At 38.3% G+C, this 15,918-nt stretch overlaps 1 protein-coding gene across 1 annotated transcript in view; it reads left to right on the top strand.

Annotated features, from left to right (window-relative positions):
* Positions 1–2,786: 2,786 nt before the first annotated feature.
* Positions 2,787–15,918, top strand: part of SI (sucrase-isomaltase) — a gene marked incomplete at its 3' end in the record, with an annotated part of 49,819 nt that continues 36,687 nt past the window's right edge. The window contains exons 1-7 of the mRNA XM_080349624.1: positions 2,787–3,568; positions 5,037–5,110; positions 9,399–9,519; positions 9,609–9,718; positions 10,407–10,558; positions 13,703–13,874; positions 15,244–15,343. Of these exons, the coding sequence (XP_080205750.1) occupies positions 3,445–3,568; positions 5,037–5,110; positions 9,399–9,519; positions 9,609–9,718; positions 10,407–10,558; positions 13,703–13,874; positions 15,244–15,343 (853 nt within the window). The 5' untranslated portion in view covers positions 2,787–3,444. The remainder of the gene's footprint in view (positions 3,569–5,036; positions 5,111–9,398; positions 9,520–9,608; positions 9,719–10,406; positions 10,559–13,702; positions 13,875–15,243; positions 15,344–15,918) is intronic.

Raw genomic sequence — 15,918 nt, 5'->3', positions numbered from 1 at the left:
AAGACACAGCAGAGACCACCTTGTTCCAGCTCTTGACTTAATAGAGGTCTTGGTTGTAATTATAGTCTCCCAGTGTCCCTGACTGACGAGCCTTCCCCATTCCACCTTCTTGGAGTTCAATAATGCATCTTGACCTGAAAGCCCCATTGTTGGTACCCTTTGTAGACTACTGAAAGTACACTCAGCAAGGAAACCTGCTGGTTAACCCTCTTGTGAGACCTTTTTGTTCAGTGCTTTTATGGTCTCAAGCTACATAGAAAAAGTTCACCAGGTGATTGATAATAGAAGTTTGCAGCACTGTGAATTAAGGAAAGCACTTAAGCAAATGGTTATATTGATGGCAGGGTGATTGTAGACAGGTTTAACTGAAACACCATATGCTTTGCCAGACTGACTACTTCCCTGGAACAGTTAAATGAAGATATAAACCTTGGAAAACAGATATACATCAAACAAAACCCCCAGGCCTCCCAGACCATTGATAGCTTCATAATCCATGTGAAACCATTATTTCTCAACATGACCTCATAAAGCAGTATATTAGCAATATTGAAAGGGATACTAGAATTACATTTCCAGAGCTTAGTTACACACATGCAGACATACAATGGAGTGGACTGGGTGAGATAGTTAAATAACAGGCTGCATTTCAAAAACAGAGGCGTTGAGAGCAGTGGCATTGATTTGTGTAAAGATGAATGGTTGCAGGAGAGCCCCAGTGCTCTATATATATGATTGATTTTCTTTCTTTTAAGTGCTGACTAAGGAAGAGAGGACTATTCCCTTTGTGCTCTGAGAGGACACATCTCATTCCTGCACTTCACAGTAGGAGGTGAGTTATTCAGAAAACTGAATAAGTTTGAGAACAGTTCAAAAATACGAGTGGCACTTCTGAGCCATTTCTACATTACTGAAAAATAACTTGTAAATACTTTGATAGTATGAATTGAAAGCTTTCCTTTGAAAAATAAATGTTTAATGTTAAGATTTTATCTATCTGTCATGAGAAAAGACAAAGTTATGTTTTAATATTTCACATTAAGATTATGATTGAAGCTTCTTCCTTATAAAGTCTTTTACATGTTAGTCTTTAGTCTTTTTCTTCCACTTTGACATTTATTGTTAGTATCTCATGAAATCTGTTTATATTCATATTAAAATGAATACTTTATAGTTCATTCCTAAAAAAAGTTCTAATGGTCATAAATGCAATTATCTCCTGCAACTATTTTAATAGCACTTTTTCCTCACTTGAGAACAGTTAATGACTCCTTTGAAGGTTCCCTAGTAACAAAGATACGGAAAAATAAGAGAATAAAAACTTCAATCATGCAACTTGGATAAACTTACTGGAATTTTATTGCTGCTTTTCTCTCATTTGCAGAACCTGATGCGTCATAATGAACCAAAATATTATTAATTAACCAGCCATTCCTTGGCTGCAATAATCACAGTAACAGTTTATTCCAAAGAGTTTCTGCAATCTGACTGTAATTATGTATGTACCTGCCATTGGTAGCTTGGTCAGCAAACAATGCAATGAGCTGATAACAACAAAGGATAAAGCATCGGTTTTGATGTTGAGCTTTACAAGCAAGAGGAGCAGATGAAGGAAGCACAGACGCTTTAAGGTATGTTGTGTCTTCTATTGCATCCAGGTTTCTGGAGACCTTTCCTTCACTGCTGAATAGACATCATGCAACAGAGCTTACATTTATAAATTATAAAGCCTTATTTCCAATGTCTCAGGTCTTGGAGGAGACCATAAGGAGGAGAGAACTGAAATGTAATGTTATAGTTGGAGGCGGAATGGGGAGGGTAGGGCTTGATGACAAGAACTTTAGTAAAATTCTAGTTTTCAGAAAAAGGAATGTTATTTTTTAGGACTCCTAGTCAACATGTATTGAGGCAGTGTTACAGGAATTCAGGACAGGAACTGCTGGAGTGTCATTTCTTCATTGTAAAAAACAGGCCTTAAAAATGTATGCTTTCCTATATACAGTGGAGTTGCAGACTATAAATACAGTATTCCCTGGGGGGGGTAACAATAAATAGAATATTAAAACTGGCTACAAATTTTGATATTAATGGAGAAAATATGAATAGCACTATGCTATTTATAAATATTTCTTTATTAATCACCATACTGAAAAGCACTTAGTTATCAAAGCAGTTGTTTTACTCTTCTGAGGACTCGTGTTGGACCAGTATTGCTTTAACTCTTCATTCATTCCCATGGCTGTGGGATCTCCATGAATAGGGGTGCAGGTGGGATGATAGGATATACCATTAATAGGACAAAATGGGAGGCAAGTAGATACAATAGGCTTAAACCATTATTTCACAGAAATAAAAGCTTCTTCTAAGCTATTTTTCATTCATTTGGGTCATCACTAAAACATGTGAACATGTTTAGATCTACCAGTGCAAGGCACACATATTCCTACAGTTTCTTACCTTAACTAGAAAGAATCAATTTCTCTGTATTTAAGGCTGTTTCATAAGGTTAAATGTTCTTAACCAAATGTTAAATGCAGTAGCAGCTGCCAATGGGTATTGATCTGCGTGCTAGAGATCAGTTTTATTTAGTTTCGTTGTTGGTGCATAGTGCAGTGTTAATGGTACGGTGTTGTTCTTTGCCTCTGCAGCCAGCACGTCTTGCCCCTCTGTGCCTCACGAAAAAGCAATAGTGAGAAAAACACAGGTTTTACACAGCAGTTTAAGGCACTGACTTCACTTACATACCCTCCCTCCTTTCAATTGTGATTTCAGCAGCAAACAGTGCACCTCTCGTGCCTGTTTCTTCTGCTTTCACTGAACTGCAGGCCCAGTGAAATCCCACGGGCTGACACACGTGCTGTGTTCTTCCACTTTACAAATAAGTAACTTACCCTGTAACCTATGTCTTGCCTTTCCCACGTGTAATGAGCACGCAATCAGAGCTCATTAGAGGTTTTTGCCAAGTACGTTTTTAACAAATAAACATACTCGTATATAAAACAGAATATAGCTTGTGTTTGTTCTAAAGAAGGAAAGAAAATTTGCAAAAATAATTTAAAAAAAAAAAAGGAAAAAAAAAGTAAGGAGATTTTGTTTGTTTTCTGTTTCAGGAATTTCAGTAACATAAGAAACCCCACAGTTAATCTCAGGAGAAAATTGTGGTTTCTATGTAAAGTGGTTTGCAGGGAACAAAATACATTTCTCAGTGATTGCCCGCTAGTGTAACAATGCAGTAATCCGTGCTGTGTGAATTACCCTGAATTGGAGATTTATTTCACATAGTCCTTTAAGAGTGTTATTCAAGCCCTGGGATTAGGGTACATGGTTTAAAACCTGAATAATTTCTAATTTTCACTAATTTATTAAATTAGTAATGCAATTTCTAGAGTTTTGAAAGCTGTTACTTCTGTTTTCCTTATACCAACGGTGTTTCTCTGGATCTAGATGGGCAAGAGGAAATTCAGTGGGCTGGAAGTCACCCTGATCGTCCTCTTCTGCCTGGTGGTCTGTGTAGCCTGTGTCCTCATTGGGCTTTTAGCATCAGGACAATCTGGAGTCAAAACTCCAGGTAAGTGCTTCCCATTGCTGCTGTAGGACCAGAGCAAAAACCCCCAGTGGGAGCTGCTCATCTCTGCTTGCTGAGACTGGTGTAAATGCCACCAAGCTTCAGTAACTAAGCATCAGCATAAATTCTATCACTGTTTGATTCAGACTTTTCAAGAACATGGACATTCAACTGAAGGGAAACAAAGAAAAAACACTGTAAGCGTTGTTAAAGGCAAAAAAAGTGAAGTACTGACTCTCAATGTTACAGTTGTGTTCTTATCATTTCCCAAATGCGTATCATGTTTGGTTCTTCCTACAGATAATAGGAGTAAACTCAGCAGTCGTTAACATCATAATAAATAGAGTGGCTCAGAATTTATTGTCATGAAAAAACTTTCATCCTTTGCTGCCAAGACTGGACTTGTTTTATAAGCACAGAAGTGGTGTGATTCCAAACAATTTTAGGATAAAAAACACAGCACTGAAAAAAAGAAAAGGGGTCAGGGAGACTATGTGGGAGCAGCCAAATTATGTGTAACATATATTGTAATACTAAAAACTTAGTATTGGTACATTAGAAACTGCTTTTCTTATGGCGATGTGATACAGAGCACCCTGCTTTACATCCAGTTCCCTTTTGTGTGAGTGACCCCATTTACACACGGAGACTGAAGCAAAAAATCTTGGAGGTGAATATGCCAGCAAAATAAAAATAATTGCTAATACACAACAAACATCTGGTGTTTTGAGAAACTCCCCATACAGGCTATTATCTGCCTATTCTCTGCCTGTTTCTGTCACAAGGTGAGTACGAGTCTCCCTGGGCAGAAAGTACAAGTGCGTGTGTTGCAGATAATGCGAACAGATGAGTCTCTGCATTTGTGTGCATCTCAGCCTGAGACAAGATTTCTGCACTTCAGAGTTCTCATCCAAACATAGACAGTGCTCCATCAGTGTTGGGAGAATCTGAAAACAACCATTGGGTATGCTTTTGTCAACTGGAGTTGACAAACCTGAAATCTAGTGGAACATCTTAATGGAGCTTCAAGGTGCTTTTACCTGATGCTGTAATTCAGGCTCCTATGGAATAACAGTATTGCACAGGATGGAGGACCTGTGAGAGCAGCATGTGTACTGTTTTAGACAAGGAAAAGTCATTCCACTTTTAATTCGGCATGTATTTTCATGAGAAGCAATGCATATTGAGCTACAGGACTTACTGAAAACTGGATTAATGGATACCTTAAGAAATGAAATTTTCAATGTCACCCATATTATCCTACCTTTATCTGAAATAGTTGTGTACAATTTTTCAAAAGTAAAAATAAATCACATTGGCAACAGTTTACACTCATTTGCATCTATAATTGGTAGAGTTTCAGGATGGTGAGAAATAGCCAGCAGAAGCAGTTACTGAGTTAAGAGACAATCAAGTTATTCCTACATTTTTGAAATCCTGGTAATAACCCATTCCTTTTTGTCCCTAACAGAATTTTCAGCGGATTGTCCAAACATCTTAATAGAGGAGAGAATTGACTGCATCCCGGATCAAATAGCAACAAAGGTCTGAAAACATTCTAGGAAAAAATTACAGAACAGGCTTTATCCCGTAAAGCCTCATGCTTGATGATACATTTAACTTGCCTCTACTATATCATTTGTTTTCTTAACCTTTTTTTTAATCTGTGGTTGCCTGAATGCTTTGCAGGGAAGTCTAGAACCCTTTCAGCCCACTGACAGAAGCTCTGGTTTTTGTAGCCCCTGTAGCAATTTTCTGTCTAAGGTTGAAGATCACTGCCGAAGTACTACCCAGCGGTTTGGTTCGGAGATAAGTGGAAACAAAATTAGTACTAGTATTTGTAATAGTTCAGAAAGAGCAGGTGAAGATGCACTTTACTCAGATGTGCAAGACTTTTATAGTATGAGAAATATGGTCACAGTTTTCTTCCAGCACCAATTTGAATCTCACTGTCTTTCTGCCTTGGTTGTGGTGTCTCTTATCTAGGAGAGCACAGAGTTTAGAAATCACCTTTTGGCTTAAGAATCTATGAGTTAAGATTCCCAAGGAAAAGTAGTATCTTAATTTTTCAGTGCTATCACATTCAGAACATTTTTGTACGTGTTGGTCTTGAAAGGCTGTTATTATTATTTTTATTATTGTTAGTATTTTTTGTCTTTACTATGAATGTTCAAAACCCACCTGGACACCTTCCTGTGTAGCCCCATCTAAGTGTTCCTGCTCTGGCAGGGGGACTGGACTGGATGATCTTTGTGGTCCCTTCCAATCCCTGACATTCTGTGATTCTGTGATGTTCTCATTTTCTGATGGAAACTGGTGGATGCCTGACATCTTTCTTTGGTTTGGGTGGGCAGCTTAGGAGAAAAAATAGTCAATATATTATGATGTGTGATGTTTATGTGATTCACAGCAGTATAAAAATTTGTGAAGCAGCTGTCTCAGTCTCTGAGGAAATTCCCAGTCTAATTCCAGAAATGACAGTTGTTAAAGCTTCTGTCATGCCTTGGGGTTTGTTATCATATATATATTTCAATAAAGTCCTGCAGGTGAACAGGTTAGTAAAGACTCGAATCACAGCCTCTGCTCTTTTGGGTCCCTCACCACCCTCGAGAGCAAGAACACCATGGTAGGAAGAGTCATACAGATCACTTTAATCTTTAATTACTACCTTTGAATCAGTCACCCCAAATTAAGTGCTGCACTCATCATAGAGTGAGGGAAATGATTTTGCTCTGGTTGCAACGGTAAGCCTCATTGTAAGTCTGCCCTTTCTTTTTTACCATCACTGATTAGAAAGAATTAAAAATAATCAAGTTATAGATACTAGCAGAGAAGTAGATCCAGACGCAGGTGTGACCACTGAGGTACCTGATGTGGAATTAGAGGTAAAATAAATTATTCCTGAATCTGTTCTTTCTTCATTGAAGACCAGGCAGCAGATTTCTCATGATTAGAGATAAATATCACCTTTAACCCGTGCCCTGATAGAAGGTATTAGGTGCACGCCTGACACAAGCCAGAGTCCCAACCTGGTGTGTCCATTCATTCCTGTATAGATTTTCTCCTGGAAGCATTTTAGTTTTCCTTCTTCAGGCTATTCTATTACAGCAGCCAGCAGAGCTGTAAAACTACAGATACCTGCTTAGAACAACATGACTTCCCTGCAGTGATTCTTATCATTGGTTTTCAGAATAAACAGCACCTGGGAAAATCATTATTTGCCTAAACTCATATAGCAGGTTAGTTTCTGTCCTGATTTCTTTATTTGCTGAAGATGTCCTAGATGAATCTAGAAAACAAGTGGGATTGCAGAGGATAGAAGTATGGAAAGCAATTAGATATTTATTAACCAATTACAAGTTTGACGAAGATGGACATGCTGAAAGAAAGTAGATATTTATTAACTATTCACTGCTGTAAAAAAGTGTCATGAAGCTTGATTAGATAAGAAGAATGCACCAGTAAAAAATGAATTATCTTGAGCAGAGCTATTGCAGTCCATTATTGGACTGAGACCTCTGAAGGTCTGGGGGTTGTATTGTTGGTTTTGTTTGGGTTTGTTTTTTTTTTTCTCAAAATACTCTGCTGGTAGAGGTTTGTTTGGCTGCACATAAGAGAAACATTTTAGTTCAGCACTTAAACAATTATTTTAATCCTTAGTGCTCTGCTCAGTAGTAAGAAGCCATCTCAAATTGTACCCCAGCATAAACTGCTTCCTCATATCTAGGATCATTTCTAATTAAGCTTTGAGTTTCTCTTTGGCTTTATCGGGTATTGGTATCTATTCTGTTGGGTTTATAGCTCAGAGACTCTGATCAGCTCGGTTTTATTTACACCAAAGTATAGCTTTTATAAAAGCGTCTCCAATGTCTTTGGATGAACTCTGCTCCTTTCCCTGTGTTAAGTGTAACTGATTTTGCACTTCTGTATTTACTGCCTTATGCAGCAAGATCAATGTGCCCCAAAAAACACAGAGCTATAGCTTACAAATCCTCTAGAATAAGATCTAGCTAGAAGAGTATCACTGGACTGTAAAGTAACTGCTGAAAATAGTCAATAAGTATTCATGAAAAGCGGCTGGGGAAAAAGAAAAGTGTGCTTATGAAGTTGGGAATGCAGATGCTTGAGCTACCAGGCTTTAGGAAAATGTGTTCTTCAAGCTATTCTGCATTTCATGGGATAGTCGTGGGTCTAGGAAGGGATAAGAGGATGGAGGTAGCGACTCTGTTCTTAGGTATTTAGGATATTCCCCTATCTATGAAGGAAATGAAGTAAGGGAGCAAAGCTGGGATCTCTGCAGTCTTGGGGGATATTGGTTCTGCTTCTAATTTACTCTGAAATAGTTTATAAAATGGGAAATAGGGAGTTCTTGTGGTGGGAGCCGGAAAGGTGGAAAATAAGCATGAGTTTTTGACAGCCTTAGAAAGTGCAGAGATTTGTGGATCGATGTGGGGGGAAAAGAGTCACTGTATCTCTCCTGCAACCATGTTTTTTGCTTGGAAACTAATCAAAATGACAGCAGACATGTTTTCTGATGTGATGAGTTCATGACAGACAGACAGATATTTTTCTATTTGATGAATCTGTGTTTTATCTTGGGTGGTTTTGCAGAGATTTCTGTGCTCTGTGCAATTGCTACCAAATAAACGTTCTAAGTCTTCCCATGGCACTGGGTCTGTGAGCTCCCTCTGTACCTTCCTCCAGCCCTTGCATGATTTCTAGGCTGGACTTGTTTTATCTTTGCTCCGTTCAGAGGCTGAGAAAAGCATTTGACCTGCAACCAACCAGGTTGGGCTCTACAACCCTAAACCAAGTGCCACCCAGCACAGCAGCAATAGAGATTTTTGGATCAACTCTGCCCATTCCAAGCTGCAGAATATTTTAAATAAGCATGGTATAAATACCAAAAACATTTGAGCACAGTCAGATGAAGGCAGAAACAGCTTCTCTTAGTGGGCAGGTGGAGCGGAAGGACTTAAAGATCTGCATGTTGGATTTGGTTACCTGGGATCGCTTATGGATGCTGCTCTTTGCCCTCAGTGAAACTGCTTGTGTTACTGCTGCCCTTTGCCCTAAGTAACGAGTTGAGTTTTTAATGAGAGAAAAACGTGTGGGAACTTAGTGATGTATTACCCAAATCTTATCTTCAAACACTAAAACTCATGCAAACAGCACGTGGATAAGTTAATTCCTAACAGTAAAGCAAAGGTACTGTAGCTTATTGGACTACTGAAAGGTAGTGTAAAGGTTGGTGCCACTATGCTGAGATATATGCTTTAAATAATTTATTTCCTTGGGGTTTTTTTTTGGAAAAAGTTGACTTAATTTAAGGTTCTGCAGAAACAATCTGAGCATTTCTGATACTGGAAAATGACATTAAAATGTAGATATTACACATGATGATCAGTTGTGCGTATGTAGAAGTTTACCACTCAGATGGCTACCAGGTATTAAACCAATAGTAACTTCTACCACCTCTCCAGTGTATAACTTTTGGTCAGACTATACTGCATCTGTCACGGCTTAAATCTTTCAGCAATTCTTTTTAAATGTTAATTTTGCCTGCATATCTTGCAGCTATAAGAAAGATTGAATGTCTAGTATGCAGGTTTCTACTCTGAATCCAGAAGAAAATCCTTTCTATTTAATATATTCTGTGCCATTGAATTCACCTGATAGATTTTTCAGATAAGGAGTTCATCTAATCACAGATATTATTAAGGTTTCTGGTGTTTGGGGTAAAATCCACTCTACGTGCATTTTAATGGTTTTAGTGTAGAGGTTTTATTTGTGTGAAATCAGCTCATTTGTGCCTCTTATGTCCTTGGATCAGAGCACTTGCGACCTGCGTGGCTGCTGCTGGAGTCCCCAGAGCGACACCAGTGTGCCCTGGTGTTTTTTCACTTCAAACCACGGCTACAGAGTGGATGGGTCGACACGATCAACTCAGGCAGGTGAGCTGTGTGCTGAGCTCCTCAGTTTATGCATGTGCCAATGGTCAATTAAACACAATAACATTATGACTTTTTTATTTATTTCCAAGGGTTCGAGGCTACATTAAAAAGGCTGCCATCACCTTCTCTCTTTGGAAATGATATTGACACTGTTCTCCTCACGGGAGAGTATCAGACAGCAAATCGCTTCAGGTTCAAGGTTAATCTTTTCTCTATGCTGTTTTAAGGTTCACGTTCTGTGCTCGATTTTAGACTGGTGGTGAGGTTAGGAGGGCTGGATTAATCTCTCTAATGGACTCTCATGACTCCCACTGGTGTGCTCGGCTCCTCCTTTCTTTGTCCTCTCCAGTGTTGCAATGCATCAGTTTAATGAAGGTCTAGCGCAGTGAGATTTCTGCATGAAAAATTACTGAAGTCTTTGAAAACCTCAGTTTTTATGTTATCTACCTCTTCTCCTCATTATAGGAACATTTTGGGGATAAATGTATTTACTTAATTTTTGTTTACAGCCTGGCTGTATCTCTCAATCACTTTGACAGCCAACATTAGATCTTCCAATGATTTCTGTTTTCTATGGAAAACTCCACAGTTTGTGCCATGAATGTGGGGTATTGGTGGGTTCTGGCATTGAGTGGGGTTTCTTCTGGGGGAGACCTTCCTCTTGTTGTGGGTTCCTGCTGAGACAAGGAAACACAGAGTCAAGTATGATGAGGGAAATGGCTGAAAATAACTGATGAAAGTTGGAAGTGAATAACAATGAAGATGAAGATAGATTGGGATAGGGGTGGGAATATCCCAAGTCAGAACTGTGTGTTAATGCTGGAAAATGTTTGAATTAGGCATTAGTTTATACAGGCCCAACACTTCTGTTGTTTGAATATGTGCAGATCACTGATCCTAAAACGCAAAGATTTGAAGTCCCTCATGAGCATGTGCAACCTTTCACTGGATCCGCAGCCTCCAATTTAAACTACAGAGTGGAAGTGAAGCAGAACCCCTTTGGCATCGTGGTGACCAGAGTGAGCAATGGCAGAGTGCTGTAAGTAACATCGGTGCTTTTCCTGAATAACACGGATGTTGTTGTTTTTCTCTGAGAGCCCATGTTGCCACACAAACAATGTATGTCCGAGACGCCATGTGTGAGGTGCCTTCTCGGACATATAAACTGCTTCTCTTCTTTTGACTGATGGACGTTCTGCAAGGGCTTTTGCGAGGCCTTTGGAAATAAATTCTGTGATATGGAGAGCTCTGTCAGAACAGGTTTCTCTCTGGCTCTCTTCACTTTCACCCAATACTAGGGAAATCTCTACAGCTACTTTGTTCCATCAACTCAGGGAATTTTATTATCTGAAGGACTCCTTGCTAGTGTTGCAATCACGCTGAACACCTGAATCACCAAAACCAGGTTGTTCTTTAGACCTATGATACCCAAGAACAGCTGGTGCAAGCCACTGATAAGCTGGTCATGTAATGCTATAAGTATTACAAAATAGTTGATGGACTTGTATATTAGATGCTTTCATCTCATTTAGATTCTAAAATAAGTAGATAAAACAAACCTACAAACCTGATGGCATGGCCTTAAGACCCATGAGAAGGAGGAAGTGTCAGGATGAACATGCTTATTAAACCTGTCCAAGAATGATTACCTGCCAGAGTGCTAGGCCAGTTGGGTTATCAATGCTTCAAGTCTAATTAATTAACAACTACTTTTGTGCTCTTACTAGTATTGTTTTCTTGCTCAGAGTCCTCTATAATGATTGATTTGTAATTATAGAGAGCACAAAGGTGGACTTGGTATTCAGTAGTGCCTAACTGATTAATCAGGTATATGGAGGGGGAATAAGAAGCCTGGTCCAATAGAACCATGTTGACACAGTGCTCTGCAAGATTGTCTATATTTTCCAGAGGCTTTTGTTTAATTTGATAAAAGTGGATGCATTTTCTGTCTCTAAGGAAAAAAAATACAGTGATGCTTGACTCTGAGTTTGAGCGTCTCGAAGAAAGCCGTTGTTAGCATGGAATAAAGGCAGCCCCTCAAAGATTAATCTTTAATAAATCTGTTTAGACAAGACGAGTGCTTTCTCCTGACTCTTCAACAACCAAATGAAAGGGAGGTCTCTTTGGAAAAGTGGGAGTGGGGATCAATGTGTTATTGCAGTTCATTATAAATTTCGTAATTATCCAGATAGTTCTAAAGCCTATGACCTTCCATCATCATTTGTTACACTTGAGCCACCCAAAAGAGAGTTCTGGTCACCATATTCTTCATTTGCAAGACAACTTGAAAGATTGTAGTAGTTTCATTGGAAACACAAAGTTTACCTTTCCAAAAAAGCTAGTTTCAGTACAGGTTTTGAGCAGATGGGCAAGATAGTCCTTGGAATCATTAAAACTGGACAGAAATATATCAGATGAGGACCTGACCTATGAAGTCTCTCTCAAGTGTTAGTAGTTTTAACTTAAAAAAAAAAAAAAAAAAAAGGTAAAGGAGCAGATTAAAAGTGTAGCCAGGTTTATGTTGCTTGTTTGTACGGTATTTGTGATCGCTAATGCACTGTGTATTTATTTAGTAGTTTAAGGACCTCTTTACATGTAAAAGAATTTACTGATAACGATAAACTGAAAGTGATAAATATAGTTATAGTGTACTAAGACATCTGAAGTGAGGAGAAAAAGGCATATTATTTTGAAATTTTATATGATGTTAATACATATTGAGGTAGTTTGCTGTCTAAAAGTACATAATTTTCTCTACTTTCGGGGAAAAACTGTTTCTGCAGATCCCTGTAAGCTCTTGATTTAATGAAGCCAAACATAACCTTCAAATCCGAGGATCAGCTTCATTCCAGTTGCTCTCTGCTTTAAATTTAGTTTGACTCACAATTACATTCTGTTTATGATTGTTGCCTTTAAAAAGTGAAGCCTGAGGGAAACTCAAACTATTCCTGGTTTGGGGTCAATTTTGATATATTTGCCAAATATTCCAAGTCTTAGAGAAATTGAAGAGGAAAATTAACATGATTAAGTTCAAAAGGAATGAAATGGACTGTTTTGATGAATTGTGGGAGATCCTTACCAGAATGCGATTTGGTGTTGTTAGGGAGATGTAAAGTGGTTCAACCATTCTGGTGTACTTGGCTTCTTAGGGAGATATTTAATTATATCATTAAGACAAATGTGACCAAAATACCAGCGTTCTTGTTACATGATAGAACATGACCACATTTTGATGGTTCTCTGTGCTTCAGCACTGCTCAGATTTCCTCAAGTCCCTCTCATAGAGACAGGGAGTGAAATTAGGTTTTGCTTAAGTCTTTGAAGCTCTCGTAATCCTTGTTAAGAAGGTGAACTTTTTTGTCTCTGATGAAAGGGAACGGTGAAAGATGCAAAGTTAAATTAACAGGAGAAACTTTATTAATGAAATTGACTTTTACTGTGTGTTTTGCTAATAGATGTAATGGAGAAATATTGATCTCCAGCTTGTTGTGTTTGTACAGATGTATACAGCAGTCTCTATTTTCAATGCCATCAACTTCACATTCCTTAAAAAGCTTAGCGGTTACTTTATACAGAATTTGCCACAGGAGATCTGATAGCCATCAAATGGGATTTAAGCCATGCAAAGTATCACGTTATCACTTTAATCTGTGCTCATCTATGCTCGGTTTGCTGGAGGGTTTGCACATAGCCATGGTCTGCCTTTCCATGTAGTCCCTGGCCTTGCAGGACTCAAGAGTGGGTCTTGTTCATCTTCTCTGGCAAGAAAAAGCTATGATTGATTTGCAAAATCTGATGGAGTGGATTATTTTTGTACTTCTGTCCACCCACAGAACTTTTCCATCTGTCCCGTTACCATGAGTAGCCACAGAGATTCAGTACAACAGATGCAGGGTGGGAAGTTTTGGTGGAAGAGAGGAGCACAAATGTACCCCTGAAAATCGATGGGCCACTTGTGTGAGAGGTTCCTATAGGATCTATAGGCACTGGTCATCTTGTCACCTGTGCAAGGCTCACTCTGCTCCAGCCCCACACGATCACACCTCCTGCTCCTCCAGGTCTCTGGATGGAGACCTGGACCTGCTTCCCAGCTCTAACTAAAAGGAGTAGAAACAATTATTGCAACAGTTCTTGATGATAAATATATATACATATATATATATATTTTAACTTATTTCTTCAGGTTTGATACCACCATAGGACCACTGCAGTATGCTGACCAGTTCTTACAGCTGTCAATCAAACTACCCAGCGTCAACATTTATGGTGTGGGAGAACATGTGCATAAGCAGTACCGGCATGACGTGAACTGGAAAACCTGGCCCATGTTCAGCAGGGATATTGGCCCCTCTGCAGTAAGGACTGCTTTTTATTATTTGAAGATGATTTCTGGAATCCAAGCCTATTATGCAGTAGACACATTAATAATATCCATTGAGTTGTTTTCCCCAAAGACTTTTCAGGCACTGCATGTTATTACTAAAAGCTGGATGATACTGATGAAAGTTCCCTGAGGAATAGCATTTTATAAATATTTTGATTTTTATGCTGACATGCAGTTGAAAACCAGTTGATAAACATTAATATATGAGAGTCTTCTCTTTCTACGGATAAACAAAATAAATAACAATATGTCCTAATGCGTTGCTGTGTGCAGCATTCAGTACAGATGACACATGCTTGTTCAGTTAACATCCTTGTAGCTCAGCAAGTGATGGCAAAGTTCTCTTTAACTGCTTTCACTTTACAAGATAAAATATGTTTGTCAGCAGTTACTTGTTTCTATAGTCTGTATGGCTGCTGCTTTATTAAAAGATTTCCAGAGTACCCATTTTTGTATACTTATAAGACTATTTGTCACTATGCCTTCAGTTTCATTTAAAAAACAACCCATTTGCTTTACTTTAAGAGAGCACTTCAGTGTTGTGCTCAAATAGGAGACACAGTAACAGAAAATAGAGGGTGAAATCACTATATCTAATTAATTAATAATTTGGAATTTGTTCCTCTTGCCTTGAGACACCTTTTCACTATGTTCCCAGGTTTACCTGAATGGCTCTATTGAGTGTTGACTCATTAAGTTAATCTAACAGTGAACAGAATCCAGTTAGTCTAATTTCAAATTCCTCCAGTTTTGTTTCTTGTTAATTTGTTCTGAGTTTTGATTTGTAGGGGAAGAAGCACAACCATGAAAACAACTGTTATAATTTCTAAGCTTTTTGTTGCTAATAAAAACAGGGGAAAACAAAACAAACATTAGAAAGGAAATGAAAAACTAACAAGCCACCTTCTTATTTCCATAGATTAGACGCAAAAATGATTGCCTCACAGGATTAATAGTAATATAGATTGGATGTAAAATCTACTATATGTTGAAAGGTGATGAAAACACCTTTTAATTTCTGTTGTTTGCTCGATGTGCATATGTTACCCAGAAATAGTACTGCAATATATACAGGCTTGCCCAAAGTTCCATCATATCTGCCTGCATTTGTTATGTATATTTCTAAGGAAACTTTTGTTTTAGTGGAGAATGTTCTCATAAAAGAGAATAATGCCAGGAAAGAGAAAAGAGAACTGCAGGAAAGTGTCAGGACTTTTATTTTTGTTGCTTACTACATTTTGAGAAGTTTCAAGTTCTACCTGTGATATACTTTGAAATATTCCAGAACAGATACTGTTATTAGATTTTAATCAGCTTACTTTTCCATTTTACCCTTAAAGGAAATGCATAACTTATATGGAGTTCAAACTTTCTTCCTGTGTTTGGAAGACAGCACTGGAGCCTCCTTTGGTGTTTTCCTAATGAACAGCAATGCCATGGGTAAGGAAACTTTCTCTGGAGCTCTGACTATTGCAGATAAATAAATTGTTAAATGATCTGTGGGACTGGAATCAAAACTGTAGTGTTTAGCAGCAAGTAGTGCACAGTTAACATGAAGATTGAACTGGAAACCCGAGGGTCAGAAAACTCTCCGATGCCTGTGCAGGTGCGCAGGACACTGAAGTCGGAGCTTAAATTTGGAGTGAGCTATACTTGAAAGGAAATGGTCCTTAGTCTCTTTAGATAAGCATCCATATGTGTGTGCTTTTCAGAGCTCTTCACATCTCTTGAGGCTGGAAAGTTAAAAATTTCAAGATAAAGGCTGAGCCATTTGATTTCTTGTGATTCTCTTCTCTGTAGGATGTAAAGGAATGGAAGTATGGACATTTAAAATTGTCTTCTGAATACATTTCTCCTTCATTGCAGGTTCAATTAATGGTTTGGGGTTTCTTAAGTATTTTTGTTTTGTATATTTTTTTCTTAGATAAATTTTCTAATGACAAATTAGAAAATTACAAAGTGATTTTAGAATTAGCTGGTATCCAGAACTGATTTTGTATACTCTTGTCTGGCAG

The sequence above is a fragment of the Nesoenas mayeri genome, assembly GCF_963082525.1.
Source record: "Nesoenas mayeri genome assembly, chromosome: 9".
Lineage (NCBI taxonomy): Eukaryota > Metazoa > Chordata > Aves > Columbiformes > Columbidae > Nesoenas > Nesoenas mayeri.
This window is presented reverse-complemented; position numbering and strand designations above follow the sequence as displayed.